At 55.3% G+C, this 15661-nt stretch overlaps 1 protein-coding gene across 10 annotated transcripts in view; it reads right to left on the bottom strand.

The window, feature by feature from the left end:
• The window catches only part of COL16A1 (collagen type XVI alpha 1 chain), a 50938-nt gene that overhangs the window by 30624 nt on the left and 4653 nt on the right, over nucleotides 1–15661 (bottom strand). For 8 of the 10 annotated variants that reach the window (XM_019656857.1, XM_019656851.1, XM_019656871.1 and 5 more), the window contains exons 5-37: nucleotides 15266–15389; nucleotides 14688–14954; nucleotides 13847–13927; nucleotides 13548–13673; nucleotides 12711–12764; nucleotides 12377–12403; nucleotides 11783–11818; nucleotides 10750–10776; nucleotides 9596–9658; nucleotides 9302–9343; nucleotides 9122–9166; nucleotides 8993–9028; nucleotides 8558–8620; nucleotides 8158–8202; nucleotides 7979–8074; nucleotides 7764–7802; nucleotides 7090–7134; nucleotides 6901–6936; nucleotides 6311–6421; nucleotides 5870–5905; nucleotides 5636–5671; nucleotides 5448–5558; nucleotides 5028–5072; nucleotides 3142–3177; nucleotides 2947–2991; nucleotides 2533–2664; nucleotides 1718–1753; nucleotides 1406–1513; nucleotides 967–1089; nucleotides 815–868; nucleotides 575–616; nucleotides 215–250; nucleotides 75–128 (exon numbers count right to left, since the gene is read on the bottom strand). In XM_019656857.1, coding sequence (XP_019512402.1) covers nucleotides 75–128; nucleotides 215–250; nucleotides 575–616; nucleotides 815–868; nucleotides 967–1089; nucleotides 1406–1513; nucleotides 1718–1753; nucleotides 2533–2664; nucleotides 2947–2991; nucleotides 3142–3177; nucleotides 5028–5072; nucleotides 5448–5558; nucleotides 5636–5671; nucleotides 5870–5905; nucleotides 6311–6421; nucleotides 6901–6936; nucleotides 7090–7134; nucleotides 7764–7802; nucleotides 7979–8074; nucleotides 8158–8202; nucleotides 8558–8620; nucleotides 8993–9028; nucleotides 9122–9166; nucleotides 9302–9343; nucleotides 9596–9658; nucleotides 10750–10776; nucleotides 11783–11818; nucleotides 12377–12403; nucleotides 12711–12764; nucleotides 13548–13673; nucleotides 13847–13927; nucleotides 14688–14954; nucleotides 15266–15389 — 2257 coding nt within the window. Of the gene's footprint in view, nucleotides 1–74; nucleotides 129–214; nucleotides 251–574; nucleotides 617–814; nucleotides 869–966; nucleotides 1090–1405; nucleotides 1514–1717; nucleotides 1754–2532; nucleotides 2665–2946; nucleotides 2992–3141; nucleotides 3178–5027; nucleotides 5073–5447; nucleotides 5559–5635; nucleotides 5672–5869; nucleotides 5906–6310; nucleotides 6422–6900; nucleotides 6937–7089; nucleotides 7135–7763; nucleotides 7803–7978; nucleotides 8075–8157; nucleotides 8203–8557; nucleotides 8621–8992; nucleotides 9029–9121; nucleotides 9167–9301; nucleotides 9344–9595; nucleotides 9659–10749; nucleotides 10777–11782; nucleotides 11819–12376; nucleotides 12404–12710; nucleotides 12765–13547; nucleotides 13674–13846; nucleotides 13928–14687; nucleotides 14955–15265; nucleotides 15390–15661 lie in introns of those variants that run through there. The other 2 variants (XM_019656862.1, XM_019656919.1) reach the window with 2 other exon arrangements.

The following is a 15661-nucleotide window of genomic DNA, read 5'->3' as shown; positions in this document are numbered from 1 at the left end:
TCCATGTACCCTGTGGCACTGCCAGGGCACTTCGATGCACCGCAGGCCTAGTGCGCAAGGAGGCAGAGGCTCACCTTGGTACCCTTCTCTCCAGCGGGGCCAGGGGGTCCCCGAGGTCCCGGAAGCCCCTGCAGAGAGAAGCACAGTTAGTTATCCTTTATCCTAGAGTGGCCCTTTCCCCTGCCAGCCTCCTTTAGGCCCGAGGCAGACGTACCTGAATGCCAGGGGATCCCTGGGCTCCAGGTTCCCCCTGCAAGTCAGAAAAGTTAGACTGGGATACAGCTGCCCAAGCCAACCTGCCCCACTGGCAGACCTAGTCTGGGGTGGGTTGTCTGACAGTCCAAACTCAGAAGAGCACCCCAAAGAGACCCTGAGGGTCAGAGAGGAGGGGGTCAAAGCCAAGGTCCCCAACAGAAGCAAAACTAAGGCTTCTGCGCAACTCTGTCCCAGAGCTATGACCTTGAGCATTGGGGGCGGGCAGAGCTCTGTTTTCGGGGTGAACGGGAATGGGCAGCTGGCTAGTGGAAGTGCTGTTGGAGGGGGCAGGCAGGCAAAGGTAAGGCTGGAGACTCACCTGGGGCCCCTGGACTCTCTTTCCTGGAGGCCCAGGCTCTCCCTGAAGAGGCAGAAGGACAATCCTTTTCTTGAGATTCCCCACTCACCCTTGACCTCTTCCCCAGATCTTCTCCTTAACCACCGCACCCTCTCCCAGCTCTGTAGCTGATCTCCATTTCCCACTCCAGGCCCACTGCCTCCATGTTCCTCCCCACCCCCACTCTCACCTACACATGCCTGACCCCCTGGTCATACCTACCTGTACGCCCTTCAGTCCTGGGGGCCCTTGAACTCCTGGCAAACCGGGCTGGCCCTAAAAGACACAGGTGGCCCAAAGGTCCCACAGAGGAAAGGGGGAGAAAACAGAAGCCCAGGCAGGGAAGGACCAGAGGACGGGCGGCCCGAACTCACCGGTTTACCAGGCCGGCCCACGCCCTCAGGGCCCGGATCTCCTTTGGGGCCAGGCATCCCAGGCAGTCCCACCATGTCAGTCAACGTCCCCTGCAGGCTAGGGCAGGCAGTGCAGCCATCACCCTAGTCAGAGATGGGCACAGCCAGGAGTTGGTGAGCCCGGGCTGGCAGCCAGGCCAGGAGGCACTGGAACTGGGGGTCCTTGTGCACTTCTGAGAGCTCGCTCCACCCCTCCGCTACCCCCACCTCAGTATGGGAAATCCACGTAGGCCTCTGACAAGCCCAGCTCCCCCCCCCCACCATCACTTGGAGAAGAGCTATGGCACCTCCCCCAGTGCTTCTGGCATCCTATGAGGCTCACAACCTGACTGTGGTCCTCCTTAGCTCTCAGCCTGATTTCTTTTTATTCATGCAAAAAACTACCCCCTGCCTGACTGACCTTTTCTCCTTTTGGCCCCACGGGGCCCCGAACCCCAGGCTCTCCTGATAGCCCAGGCTGCCCCGTGGTGCCTGGTGTTCCAGGATCTCCAGGATTCCCTGCATCACCCTGTAGGGATTGGGTTCAAGGAGAGCCGAAGTGACCCAGCTGTGGGTAGACTGCCCTCCTGGGACCTGCAGGCACTCAAGAGCCCTTCGCTGGGCCTGGAGGTTGGGCAGTGTGGAGAGTGGGCATGGGGCAATCCGGAAAAGGAGGTGGAAAGGGCTTCTGAGAGGAGGTGGTGCCCACCCATGTCCACCGAGGCTCTCTCACCTTCTGCCCCTTCAATCCATGCTCTCCAGCCTTGCCCTGGGGAGAAAGCATTTCCAGCACCCATTCACTCATACCGGACACCCCTAAGTGATTGGTGCTGCGTTAGACTCCAGGGAATCTGACAAGCTACAAAATGGACCAAAATCTCTGCCCTCACTCTAGCGAGGCAATGCTGTACAGATCAAGAGAAGAGACTTGAGACAGACCTCTGCTTCAGTGACTCTGGGCAAGTCACTTAACCTCTCTGTGCCCCAGCTTCCTCCTCTGTCAAATGGGGATGATAAAATAGCATAGGCTTCTACCCTGCACGGTTCTTGTGAGATTAGATGAGCTAATATGTGTGAAGCAGTGCATTGCGTACAGTCAGTGTTCACTGTTTTAGTAAAGCAGTAATAATAATAATCCACAGTGGCAACTATCATTTCTTGAACACCTACTGTGTGCTGCTAAGTGCTTCACACACATGATTCCTAGGCTTTACAATACCACCATGCACACAAAGCAGAGGCACAGAGAGGAAAAGGAATTTGTTCAAGTCTAAGGGCTAGTAAAAGGCAGAGCTGGACTTTGAATCCTGGTCTGTCTGGTCCCAGGTTGGCACTCTTTCTGCACATCTTGCTATGCTATGTCCCAGGATAAAGGACAGAGGCCTGTCATCAGGCCAGCTTTTTCTGGGGACAAAGGCACTGACCCTCCACACACTCCCACCTACTCCCCGCTGGCCAGGGAGCAAGAGACCCACCCAGGTGGGGGTCCCATCCCTCTCTTGAGCCCTGTCTTCATCCACAACCCCCTCCAGAGGCCCTGAAACTTACCTGTTTTCCTGGCAGGCCGAAGCCTGGAGGCCCAGGCTCTCCCTTCTCTCCAGGAGGGCCAGGCAAGGCCACCACGTGACTGTCCCCATCCTGAGGTTTGGACAGAGCTGGACATGACTCACAAGGCTCCCCCTGCAAAGCAAGGACACAGGGTTGGGGGGCCCCAAACCAGGCTTGGAATCTGGGGAATGTAGCCATGCCTGACTCCGCTGGGGAAGGGATATCTCAAGAGAGATCGCAGGAGAACAGGTAAGAAAAGAAGGCGGGAGCCAAGTCATCAGGGGTCCTGAACTCCATGCTAAGGTGTCAGCTGTGAGGCAGTGGGGAGCCTCAGAGGGTTTGAAGGAGAGCAAGATGAGTGTCTGTTTAGGAAGTTCACCCTGGCTGTGGTGTGGGGAACATCCCCAGACTCACCTTTTCCCCTTTGATGCCTGTGGGTCCCACTGGCCCTGGCAGCCCCTATGTGATAAAAAAAAACCATGTGTGATGCCCAGCATCTGTCTGGGCCATGCTGGGGCACTGTCTCCAGGCCTGTCATTTCCCTGGCAGTCGGCAGCGCCTCCCACCTTGTCCTTTTCCCAGAGCTGCTGCCATCCCAAGCACACTTACCGAGCTCCCGGTGGGCCCTGCCTCCCCGAAATCACCCTGAGGGCAAAGCAGAGAACACAGGGTCAAAGTGGGAAGGCACAGAGTGCAAGGTCAATCCCAAACCCCAGCCTACAAAAGTGGCTGCTTGGGATCGCCAGACTGCCACTTATTTCCTGGTTGGGGAAACTGGGGCCCAGAGAAGGAAAGGGATTTCCCCAAGGTCCCCAGGGGAGTCTGTAGCCAGCCTGTTTGTGCCCTCCAATCTCAATGCATGGCATCCCAGCCCCACCCTCAGCCCTGACCCAGCACACACACAATGATCATGAATTCTTGTATCCACCAGCAATTCCCTACACATGCTGCACACTGGGCGAGGTGCTGGAACGTGGCAATGAGCCACACAGACAGTGTGGGGCCTATGCGCTTGTGGGGGCCAACAAGAACTTTATAGACAACAGTAACTGCAGATAACAATGAGTGCTATGAAGGAAATAAACAAGGTGATGAGGCAAAGTAGGTGGAGAAGCCATTTAGGCAAGGTGGTCAGAGAAGTATTAACCACAATTATCAGAAAGATAAGAATAAAGCAAGCCAATGAAAGAGAAGGGGGAGGGTAGAGAGGAAAAATGTTCTGGACAGTGGGAGCCACAGGTACAAAATCTAAGAGGCGGGAACAGTCTTGGCATATCCCAGAATGGAAGGAGAACAGTATCTCTAAAGCACAGGAAATGGGGAGAGGGGAAGCAGATGGACCTGGAAAGGCAGAGCGAGGCCACCATCCAGGGTCACATTAGGCATCGCAGGACTTTGGTGCAAAGCCGAGTCATGGCAGGATTTTCAGCAGGGAAATAATGTAACCCAAGTTCTCTTCACAGAGCCATGTTAGGTACTGGATGACTAATGGAATATTGAAGAGCCACAGGTAGGCCCAACAGGGGGCTGCTGCCACCGTCCCGGTGAGAGATGATGGGGACCTAGATGAAGGGAGCAGTCGTGGAGGTGGAGAGAAGCAGTGGGGCTTGAGAGAGAGGCTGTTGGCAGAACTGCCAGATGAAGGAGATGATGTAGAGAAGGGAGGAATCAAGGATGCTGCCAGGGATGGGGTTTTAGGAGCTGGGTATATGCCTCTGACTGAGCTGGAGAAGACCGGAAGAGGAAACAGATGTGGGGCAGGGGTGCAAAGCTCCATTTGAGAAAGGACAAGTGGTTTGCCTGGGAGAGCTGAGTCTGAACATATATTTCAGTGCTTCTCTCACTGGAACACTCGTCCACCCACAGAGCCCCTCATTTGAATAACATTGCATCATAAATTCAACGCTGTGATTTTTTTCTCCAATGCAACCATAAATACAAATGTTAACATAGACACTGAAGCCAAGGGACCCGGCCGAGTGGTGCAGATTACAGACTCTGAGCCAGGCTTCCTGGGCTCAAATCCCACTTCTGCACCCAAACACCTGTGTGACTTTGGGCAATTTACTTGGCCTTTCTGTGCTTCTGTTTCCTCACCCATAAAATGGGAATAATGGAATCCTTACCCCATAAGGTTTTAGAAGGAGGAAACAAGTTAATACATGTACAAGGACTTAGAACAGTGCCTGGCACATAATTAGTGGTAAAGAAGCGTTAATATTATTATTTTATTACAAGGTCACCCTGAATGCACTTCATTGTTTTAGATTATCAATAAATTAAAAATACAACTCTAAGGAATTCTCTTGAAGAACATGAGGGCTCTCAGAAATAAGTTCTTTGACTCCAGTCTGCAAAACACTGATGAATCTATTTCCCTGTGGATGTACAGTTTGATCTCTTGTCTTATATTGTCCCTATTCCCCTCCCAGGGCTTCTCCCCTGTCTCTCTGCCAAGAAACCCTGGTGTCCCTGACACCTAACCCAGGCCTCACCTTCTCGCCTTTCAGCCCTGTTGGCCCTGGAGCCCCAACTTTCCCCTGAAAAACAATCAAGTCACAGTTACAGCATCTCCCCATTCCCTCCAAAACTCCCATGGGCCCCAGTGCCCATCAGAAAGAGAAAGGTCAGCTTGGAACTACAAATCCCACAGCCCTCCAGGTAGCTAGACGGTTATTTCTGTTATGCTGTTGGGCACTTGGGGGCTCTAAGAGGGAGTTCTAGGGGCAAGTAACCTGAGGCAGTACAGGAATGGAGGAGGGACCAAGTTGCAGGCCTGGGACACCTGCCTCAGGGACTCCTTTCTGGTCTCCACCTTGAGACTTGGAGGCCTAAGGAGCCAGGGAGGCCTCCATGTAGCAAGGATGGGCTGGACTGGGCTGTATGGGCTGGGCTAGTTTGAAGCAGTCACTCACCGGGAGGCCAGGCAAACCGAAGGCAGGGGAGCCCACATCTCCTTTGGCCCCAGGAAAAGGCCCAAGATGCTGGGCCCCCACAGTTGAGATGCAAGACAAGCAGGACTCCCCCTGGGGAAGGGAGAGAAGGGATCAGAAAGTCTCCTAGTAGTCAGAGGGGTGCAACCAGAGGACTAGGGTTCCCTCACCTTCTCTCCTTTTAGGCCTTGGATGCCAGGGTCTCCCTGCAGGGAGAGAAGGTTCATGAGCTGAGACTGCCTAGCCGTATATGAGGACAACAATGTCACACATCACAAATGCTTCAAATACCCAAAGGTTCTAGGGGATTCAAGGTTAACACCTCAGAGCTAGAGCTCATCACATAACAGATGGAGGAGATGAGGCAAGGCTAAGCGATCCCACCAGAAATTTCTTACACATACCCGATCACCTTTTTGTCCAACAGCTCCCAGGCCCTCCTGAAAGAAAATGTCTTTGAGAGAATGGGGTGGGGAGTCCAGGCCAGGACCCTAATCCAGCCCTGCTCACTCCTTTCCACCACTCCTAACCAACACCCAATCCCAGTGGGGGTGTATAGCCTTGCTTACTGTAAGGGTTGGCTCTACCCCAGCTTGCCCAAAAGGCATCCTAGCCATTCCTCATGAACTCTAGGAGGTTGCCATGGAGACCTGAGGTGACCTTCTAGCCCAGCTCTAAACTCTATGGTTCAGTTCTCACCATGGAGCTAAGCGCCTAGATCCTCCCTCTTCCCACAATCTCTCTATGACCATGAGAAGTACCCAGTCCCTCTGCCCAACTCCTCTCTATGATCATTCCCTCAGGTTTTTTTGTGGGGTCCCTCATTGGCCACTCTGGGCACTCACCTTGGCTGATGCAGGATCACCCGGTTCCCCCTTGGGACCTGGCTTTCCAGGGAGCCCCACGAAATTCTGGAACCCTTCAGGCAGTGTTGGGCACACTTCACAAGGGTCACCCTAGCAGAAGGGAGAGACCATGAGTGAATAAGGTGGGGCTGAGACCCTGGGGGGAGACAAGGAGCTCTAGGCATTGGGTGGGCCAGCACCCTAGCCCCAACATCAATGTGGACAGCAGAAACTTTGGAGGGGCTTTCTGTTCAACTGACTCATTCATAATTCAACTTATGATTCTGGGACATCACAAAACTACATCCTTACAACCAGTCATAAGAAATCACTGTGTCCCGTTTACAGATGTGGAAATTTGCCACAGTCATAAATCATGTGAGTGACAGAGGCGGAGTTTGAACCCAGCTGTGCAACTCCCTGGCCAGGCTCTCTATTTAGTAATCATACGTGCACACTGTAGGAACAAAAAAGGGGTGGGGGTGGGGAGTCCCTTGAGGAAGGTCACAGGGCCCTTGATGCTCAGTGTCACCTCCAGAGAGGGGCTTCCACTCCCACCCCAACCTGGGGCAACCCGGCTGGGGACTCACCTTCTCTCCCTTCAGCCCTGGTACCCCTGGCTTCCCCTGTAGGAGAAGCAGTAGGTGTTAGTGCCATGGCAGAGGTGAGCCAAGAGAGGGTCCAAGGGCCTAACCCCCCACCTCTGGAGGCCTTGGTAGAGCAGACCTGGGCATGGTGGGCAATGGTCCCCCCACCCCCACCAGATTGGGGTCACTCACAGGTTTCCCACCAGGACCTTCCTTTCCTGGTGTCCCGGAGCTGCCCTGTGATCAGAAGAAGGGTTCAGGGGGAGGCTCCTGGCTGAGACCTCAGCCCATTCATCCCTTCCCCATCCAGGCCCCCTCTCTGGATGGCAGGACATCTCTGCCAAATCTCCCATCTCCTTTTGATCTGTTTGGTCAGCAATCACTCCCTTCCTGTTGCTTATCCTTCTCCATGTCTAACAAAGGAAGGGAGAGCATGAGGCTTCTGGGTACCCCTTCCCCAGTGTAACAGGTTGGGAAGTAGCCTGGGTGACCCCAGAAGAACCACAGCAGACAGACAGAGAGACAGACATTTTCAGGGTTTTCTGCTTACGGCATAAGGCCCTAAAATGAGCTTAGTCCTTCCAATTAAGGCCACTCTGGTCATTACTAAACTTAGGCCTGCCTTTCCCCGTGGCTAGAACCCAGGCCAAGGCTCACACACCAACAACTGCTGGATGGAGACACTCCCCACTGAGGTGCCTGGCTGAGTGAAGCCCAGCCTCCTCAGACAAATGCCTGGCTTCCCCCCCCCCACCCCCGCCTCATGTCAGTCACCCCAGCTGTCCCCTCTCCCTGGCCCCATTCTTCCCTCTCCTCCCACCAAGCAGGGGGCTCCCGCCTGAGCCCATGCGCCAGCCTGTGCTTACCTTGTCTCCCTTAGGGCCTGGCGGGCCACCGGGGTCACCCTGAGGGCAGAAAAAAATGTCAGGTAGAGGCTTCCCAGGGGCCTCGCGTTACAAAGAGATCTATTCTAGCCCCTTCCCCAGACCCGGACCCAGGACTGGGCTTTAGCTCCCACCCCAGGCCAGGCAAGAGAAGGGTCTCTAAGGAAAGGACAGCAGGAAGGGCAAGGGGTACTCACCGGGGCCCCAGGAAGGCCTATCCCAGGGATCCCAGGTCGTCCAGGGGGCCCAGGCTCTCCTGCCAGCCCTTCAGGCCCAACAAAGCCAGGGTCTCCCTGGTCAGACATGATGTGGGTATGAGAGAGCTGCCACCTCAGCCCAGCACCCACTCTTCACCCTACAGACACCCACAACTCACCTTCTGCCCTTTGGGCCCTATGACGCAGATCTCTCCTGGCCGGCCCTGGCAGGGTAGGGGGGCATGTAAAAATGACAGAGACCTGGCACCTCCCTGGGGCTGTAGCCCCCCACTGGGACAGGTACAGACTCCCTGCCCCTCCCCAAAGTCACACTCCACCCAGTGCTCCAGGTCATCAAATGTTAACCTCAGGGCATTAGAGGTCAGGGGTTCTTAGGCTGGGAGTTAGGAGGCCCCCTCCTTGCTGTGTCTCCTAGGGCATAGCCCTCTCCCCTCCCCCGGTCTCTGTTCTATCTGGGCAAGCATATCAGGGTGGTTTCTGAGGGTTAAATCCCAGCATTCCAAAATCTCATGCTGAGGGATGTGGGGGTTGTGGTGGGTAGGGGCCCAAGCACCGTACATCTCGGCCTGGCTTTCCGGTGGAGCCCTTGATGCCTCCGTCTCCCCTCTCGCCTTTCTGGCCCTGGAGAAGGAAAAGACATGACAGGGGTTGAGGGAAGGGCCTGTAAGAACCAAAGCAGCTCTATCTGGGGGTGCAACAACTCCCTTCTAAACCCATGGTCTCTCTGATATTAAATGGCTTCAGTCACCACATGAGGGTAGACAACAGGAGGAACTCCCAAACCAGCCAGACCACTCACTCTGGGGTCTGAGGCACTTCCCTCTAGGTCTGGTGGGAATTTGGACATGGTGGGATGACTGGGAGGGTTAGAGGGCTGTGCCAACTCTATGCCCAGGCACCATCCTCTGGGAAGACTTTGGACACCTTCCTCCTCATGTCTGTAGGGCCCACAGACCTCCCTGGAACCCACTCCTCCAAATCTAGGCCCATTACCTTCTGACCTGAGGAGCCTGGGAGTCCTGAAGGTCCCTGAGATGAGGGGACACAACAGAAGGGGTGAAAAAGGAGGTGAAGGCTGGGCCAGGACCCCACTGCCTCCCCCATCCCTAGTTCCACACTTACCAAGCCTCCTGACTCCCCCTTCTCTCCTTTCAGGCCTTCTGCACACTGAGCATGGAAATATGGTGTTGAGAGGGGCCCAGCCTTGGCCCAGGGTCACCCTGTGGGCTGCTAAGGGCACAGCACCTTCCCCAGGGCTGACCCCATATTCACCCTAAAGTAGTCCTCACCTCCAGGTCTTACCTGAAGTGGGGCATCCGGGGAGATTCGGACACAGTCATTGCCCTAGGGGTAGGGAAGAGGGATGAGGGGTAGGGCCTTGTTTTGAGAAAGATAGGCACAGGAATCCCACAGTCCCAGGTACCCCTAAAAAATAGAGGCTTCCACACACTAATCCCTAGAAAGACCCTGGTCCTCATCCCCCACTTGGGCCAGGTAGGTTTCCATCTGAGATGATGGGATGATGGCTCACATCTCAATCCACCCCCAGGGCACAGCTGGGAAGGGTCCTGCAGTAGCCATGGCTGGGGCACTTACCCGGGCTCCCTTCTCTCCCTTGGGGCCTGATGGGCCAGGCAGACCCTGCTCACCTTTCCCTGCCTGTAGATGAGAACAAAACCAGCGCTGGGACCAGCAGGGGCACATGGGAACCTTGAGGAAGCTCTCCCCAATCTGGTCTTCTCCACCCATCAACCACGCATGGGTATGTAAATGAGCACAGCTTCACCCCAGCCCCCACCAGGCACACAGCACATGGATTCCATATGCATTCCACCACATGTCCCTCCCAAGCCAAAGGCTATATCTGGCAATCTATAGTCTCACGCAGAGGGTAGCTCTTCCCCCACACCCCTACCCAAACATGCTAGCTCACACGCAGCACATCCAGGGGCACATGGGTACATGGACATGGACACACACTGGGAACGGCATGTGTGACACCCACGAAGGTGAGTTTCAGGCTGCCTGAGTTCAAATCCTGCTCCCACCAGTTTAGTATGTGACTAAAGGCAAGTCATGTGACCTCTCTGAGACTCAGTTTCTTCATCAATAAAATGGGGTTCATGTTAGCACCTACCTCAAGGTGTGATGCTATAGGTAGCGTGCTCAGCACAGAGCTGGCACTGTCAGCACTCACATGAAGGTAGCCCCAAGAATTCTATTATATATTCACGGGCACGCACAAATGCACAACCTCACATTTGCATACGTGCTGCCTATCCCATCGCTCAGAAGCTTTGCAGTCCTGTCAGGCCCACAGGTATATGAGTTCAGCCCTCAACCACCACCACAGTGGGTTACACAAGTGCAAACGTGTCCAGAGATGCATGTCGCCAAACCCACACACAATCATTCTGACACACCTGGTCATACATGTGGGCATAGCTGGGCCCTAGTTTTCCCTGAAGTAAAATGATAATGCCCACCCCACAGGATGCTTGAGGGGGTTCAGGAAGACACTGTGTGGCCCAGTGCCTGATGTGCAGTAGGGTCTCTGAAAAGGGCATTTCTTAACATCTTTATACACACCCAACCCCAACTCTCTCCAACACACACACACACCTAATCACCACACATACATACAGGCACAGGGAGCCCTGATATAAATGCAGCCACAGGGTCACATGCTGTGGGATGGCCTAGGACCACCAAAGAAGGCAAGAGTATCCTGCTCTCTATCTGGGACTCACCTTGAGGCCAGAGAGACCAATTGTGACCTGGGGACAAAGGAGAGAACATTACATCTCAAAGAGGGAGAGGAAAAGAGGGGCCCAGAGAGAGCTATCAATTCATCCAGGGTCACACAGCATGGTGGCAGGACCAGCAGACAGAATCCCAGGCCTTGCTCTGCCTCCCAGGCAATCAGCAGGCTGACTGCATCTCAAGGCTATCAAACTTGCAGAGGGGTCTGACCTACCTTTTCTAACCTGCCTGGCTTTGGCTAGCTCCACCCACCACTTGCAATTACAAACCGGCTACTCGGTTGCCATGGTAACCCCTGCACATCTGGGGCCTATCAACCTTACCGAGTTTGGTGGGGGACTGAACAGGAAGAGGGACAGGCAACACAGGGGGCCCTTCCTGATGTCCCCCAAGGTTGAGGGGCTTGAAGCTGAGGGGAGCCCCATTGTGTCCTTTGTCAGAATGTCAAACCTTGGGAAAGTGGTGACTCATGCTACCCACTGAAGAGGCAGTTAGGCACCAGCTGGGCTCGCACTGAGCCCCTCTCCCTTGTCCTTCTGGACCTCCAGAGGGAGGCTGGGCCAGGGCCAGCTAGAGACGCATAGGAGGGGAGGCCTTGAGCAGACATGTGTTTTGGGGGCAAGTGTTGGATTGTGTCACCCTGAACCTTTCCCCTTCTCTAATCCTCCAAGATAATGTGAGAAGCCCTCAAGCAGAGCAGGCCTGAGTTCCTGTGGGGCGTGCAAGGCTGGGATTAGCAACCAAGGTCCTGATCCCATCAGGCACCACCCCGTCCCCATTCCACTCTGGATCCCAATACGTTGCCCAGGTCACAGGCCATGAGGCTCCCTTCCATGCAGCCCTGGCGTGGTGGAGATGGGGGTGGGGGTCAAGCTCAGCTCTGGGGGAAGGGCAGGGAGGGAGTGTAAAAGTGCACAAAGACCCCCTTGTCCGTAACCAGGAAGCTGCCAAGCCAACCTCTAAGCAACGCCCACTCCCAGCCAGTGCCCACCCCACCCTGCACATCCTCTATTCACTCACATTGCTTTCCTGGGCACCACGGACGCAGGGTGGACACTGAAAGGGAAGAACAGGCCAGGAGGTCAGTTCTGTGAGCTTGGGACCAACCCTCCCCACCCATTCCTCCCATACACACACCAACTGCACAGGACATCACATATGACCTGGGTGGAGTCTGAGTGAGCATGAAGATAGGAATCCTATTTAACAAGCCTCGCCCTTTAACTCCCACCCACCCAGAACCAAGCCATTTCTCAGATGAGGAAACTGAAGCACAGAAAGCAATAGCAATGGGCTCTGGATCACACAGCGTGTCAGGACAGAATGAAGCACATAATCCGAGGTCCCATGGCCAAAGCCTGGGCTCTCCCCCATGATGCCTGTGGCCATTTGTTGCCAATTCATCAGGAGTGTCCAGGGCCCAAACCCCTGCCCTCCCAAAGAGAGGCAATGGGCAGACAGGACCTAGCGTTGGGCCCCCAAGGAATTCTGGGAGCTGTGTAGTCATCCCAAACCCTCATGCTCAGGCTCCAGTGCCTCAAAGCTGTGTCCAAAGGGTTTATGCTGGCACCTCCTCAACTGAGCTCTTTTTGCTCGTCTAGATGGGAGGCTTACCTCATTAGGAGCTATCTCCTGACGGGCCTGGGAGGAGAGAGGGCATGGGGATGAGCAGGGAAAGGAGGAGACGAGGCACCGCTTCCAACTCCTCTACCCAAGAACCACCTGAAGTGGTTGATAGTGTCCTTGGTAGTGCCAGGTACCGTACCTGTCTCACCCCCGTTCATTCTTCCTTCTCAGAGCTGGGCAACTACGTATCCTAAGCTCTGTCCAGGAGTGGGGGCAGGTGGAAAGAACATGGGAGTGGAGTGTCTTATGCAAGCAGGTTACAGAGGGCATGGAGGGCAAACAGAGGGCACCACGGGCTCTCCCACGCACCCACCATCCCTACCTTTGTTCCCCTTTCTGCCTTCTGGCTGATTCTTCCCGACAGCTGGGTATCCACCTGGGCAGACAGAGTAAAGGGGAACTCTAGGAAGGAAACTTCTGGGGCCTACACTGGAAAGGGGCACTCAGGCAGGGGCATGGGCCCCAGGTGCCCCCTCACCCTGACACCTGGCACCTCCCAAGGCATCAAGAGCAAGCTCAGGCCCTTGGCACCCCACAGATACCCCTCCTTTCCCCCCCACCCACGTGATGTCGGAGAAAATGAGACTATGAATCAATGAGATCCTGTGTTCCTGCAGCCAAGGGCTGGGCATGGTGCCCAGTAGGCAGGGAGGTTGCCCAGGCTGGGAGTGGGGCTAAGGGAAGAGCTGGGCTTCCCTGACACCCCTAAAGAACCTGCGAGTGAACAGGGCAGCTGGCCATGGTGCTGGGCCGAGAACCAGCCTGGCACTGGCTGGGGCTGGGCCGAGGAGAGTGAGTAAGCCCTGAGGGAAGCAGTGTGGCCTGGCCTCTGACCCCAGGTATTCCATCCTGGAGAAACTGCCTTTAGGTACAAGCTTCATCCTGCCCTCACCAGAAGGGTCTAGGGTGGCGTCAGTGAAGGTCTGGGTAGTGCCAGAGCTAGATGGGCACAACTCTCAACACCAACAGGTAGGCAGGGTCATCCTGTGAGCACTATCTGTCTGCCTCCCTGAATCCTATGCGGCGGTACACAGATAGGCAGGGCTTCCAGCGCCCTCCCAGGCACAACTGACCCTGGTGGTAGACCTCAGTCAGGTCAGGGGAGGGTAGTCTCACTTTGCCTGTCTGTGCCCATGTCTGCCTGTCCCTACCCACCCACCTTGCTGTTTTGAGGCTCCTCCAGGCAGAAGCAGCGGGTGTAGACCTTGCCCTCAGTCTGTGGATTGATCTCGATGAGCTCATTGCCCTGGGTGTCCCGCCGGGCCTTGGAGGTCTCTGGAGGGCACTACCCAGTGTGGGGGAAGGGCTGGGGTCAGTACAGAAGGCACCCCACCACCACCCACCCATCCTCAGATCTCTAGGCATCCCCTTCCTGGTCCACCATTTCCAGCACATTGTACCCCTGGGCAATATACCAACTTCCCCCTCCCCCAGGGGTGCTGGGGCCAGGCCACTCACCCCTCCCGGTAAAATCTCGCAGCAGCCCTCCTCTAGCATGAGCTCCGGGTCACAGTAGATGTATGCCTGCTGAAGGTCAAACTGTAGGGGACACACGAGTCAGTTTCACTTCATTTTAGCAATTAGCTCTGTGTGCTGGCCCCCAGTGAGGCATAGAGATGGCTCCACCCCAAGGGTTGACCTCAGAGAGCTTCTAGTCTGGCCTGGGAGACCATCAAGGAGACCAAAAGGAAAACAAAACTGCATGTGCAAGAAAGAGGGAGACGGAGGAGTAATGTTCACTTTGGCCCAGAGGAACCAGGGAAGAGGAGGTTCCATTCAAGGGGGGCCTTGAAGGACCAGTAGATTTTTAACAGATGGGTTTGCAAGGAAAAGCATTCCAGGTGGAGGTAGCAGCATAGGCAAAGGCATGGAGGTATGAAAGTACTAGGTGAGGTGGATGACAAGAATGGAATTGACCAGAGCAGAACTGCATGGAGAGAGGTAAAGGAAGATGATGCTGGGGCCGGCCAAGTGGCTCAGGTGGTTAAGAGCTCGCTCAAGAATGCGAGCTCTGAGCAACAGGGTCACCAGTTTGATTCCCGGCCTGAGCTGAGCTGCCAACAGGTGGCAGGATGGCGCAGCTAAAAAAAAAGGAAGATGCTGCTGCAGACTTTATAGGAACCAGATCATGAAGGGCCTTGAATGCCAGGTCCATATGTTTAGGCTGCACCTGGAGGGCAGCGGGGAACCATGAGAGGATCCTGAGCAAGGGAAGGACCTAGTCACATACAGATTCCGGAGAGCTCACTCAGGCTCCTAGAAAGTGGGAGCAGAGGTCAGAGCCCAACTTAGCACTCACTGAGACGGGCTTGCCCTGCTCAGCATCCAAGCCCAGAAAGACGTGACCTCCAGGCCGTATGCGTCGCCGGGGCCTCAGAGGCTGGGAGGAGGCTGAGGTACAGTCCACATGCACAGAGGCCACGCGTTCTGCCACACTCAGCATCAGCTTGTGCCAACGCAGGTCGAAGAGCTGGGGCACCGAGAAAATGCAGGACACGAAGTCGCCATCTTGGCCCTGGGCCCGAAACTCCAGGCTGCGCTCTTGGCTGTTGACTTCTAGGGAAATCTGTATGGAATCGGGAAAGACAAGGACAGAGAATCAGAGCTCCAGAGCCACAGCATGGCAAAGGTAAGGGAACCTCAAGTTTATTTCACAGGAGGGGAAACTGAGGCCCAGAAAGGGAAGAATGCTACCTGTGGTCACAGAGCAGTACATCCTGACAGAATGAGATTGGTGCTGGTGGGCTGGGGGTGGCCATGAGGATGGGCATTGGGACGGAGCAGGGAAGCCCCAGAAATCCCAAGCCTGGACAGAAGTTGGGCTGTACCGATAGTGCTCGAGGCCCCAAGAGCAATGGGGGTGGGAGTGGGGCTCACCTGTGGGTACCCATCTCCATCGGTCACTTGAAACAAATACCATGTGTTCTGGTGGGTGTGTCTCTTCAGCAATAGTGTCAGCACCAGGGCAAACTCATTGGGGAGCCCCCGAGGAAATACTCGTCTGGGGGTAGAGCAGGGAGGGTGCCCTGAGGCTCAGGGGAAAGACCACCTGCTGCCCACCCTGGGCCCTCAGGACTGTTGCACCTCCACAAGATACACACAGGCCCCTCCAAACTGACATACACCTATACACATTCATTCATTCTACAGACGTTTTTTTTGAGTGTCTGCTATGTGCCAGGTGTGGGTCTGGGTCTGGCTGCTGGGGATAACAGTGGTGGAAACACAGAAAAGGTACTTGTCCTCATGGAGCGTTCAAGTCTGACTGGGTGT

The sequence above is a fragment of the Hipposideros armiger genome, unplaced genomic scaffold, assembly GCF_001890085.2.
Source record: "Hipposideros armiger isolate ML-2016 unplaced genomic scaffold, ASM189008v1 scaffold_10, whole genome shotgun sequence".
Classification (NCBI taxonomy): Eukaryota; Metazoa; Chordata; class Mammalia; order Chiroptera; family Hipposideridae; genus Hipposideros; species Hipposideros armiger.
Note: the sequence above shows the minus strand (reverse complement) of the source record. Positions and strands in the feature narration are given on the sequence as shown.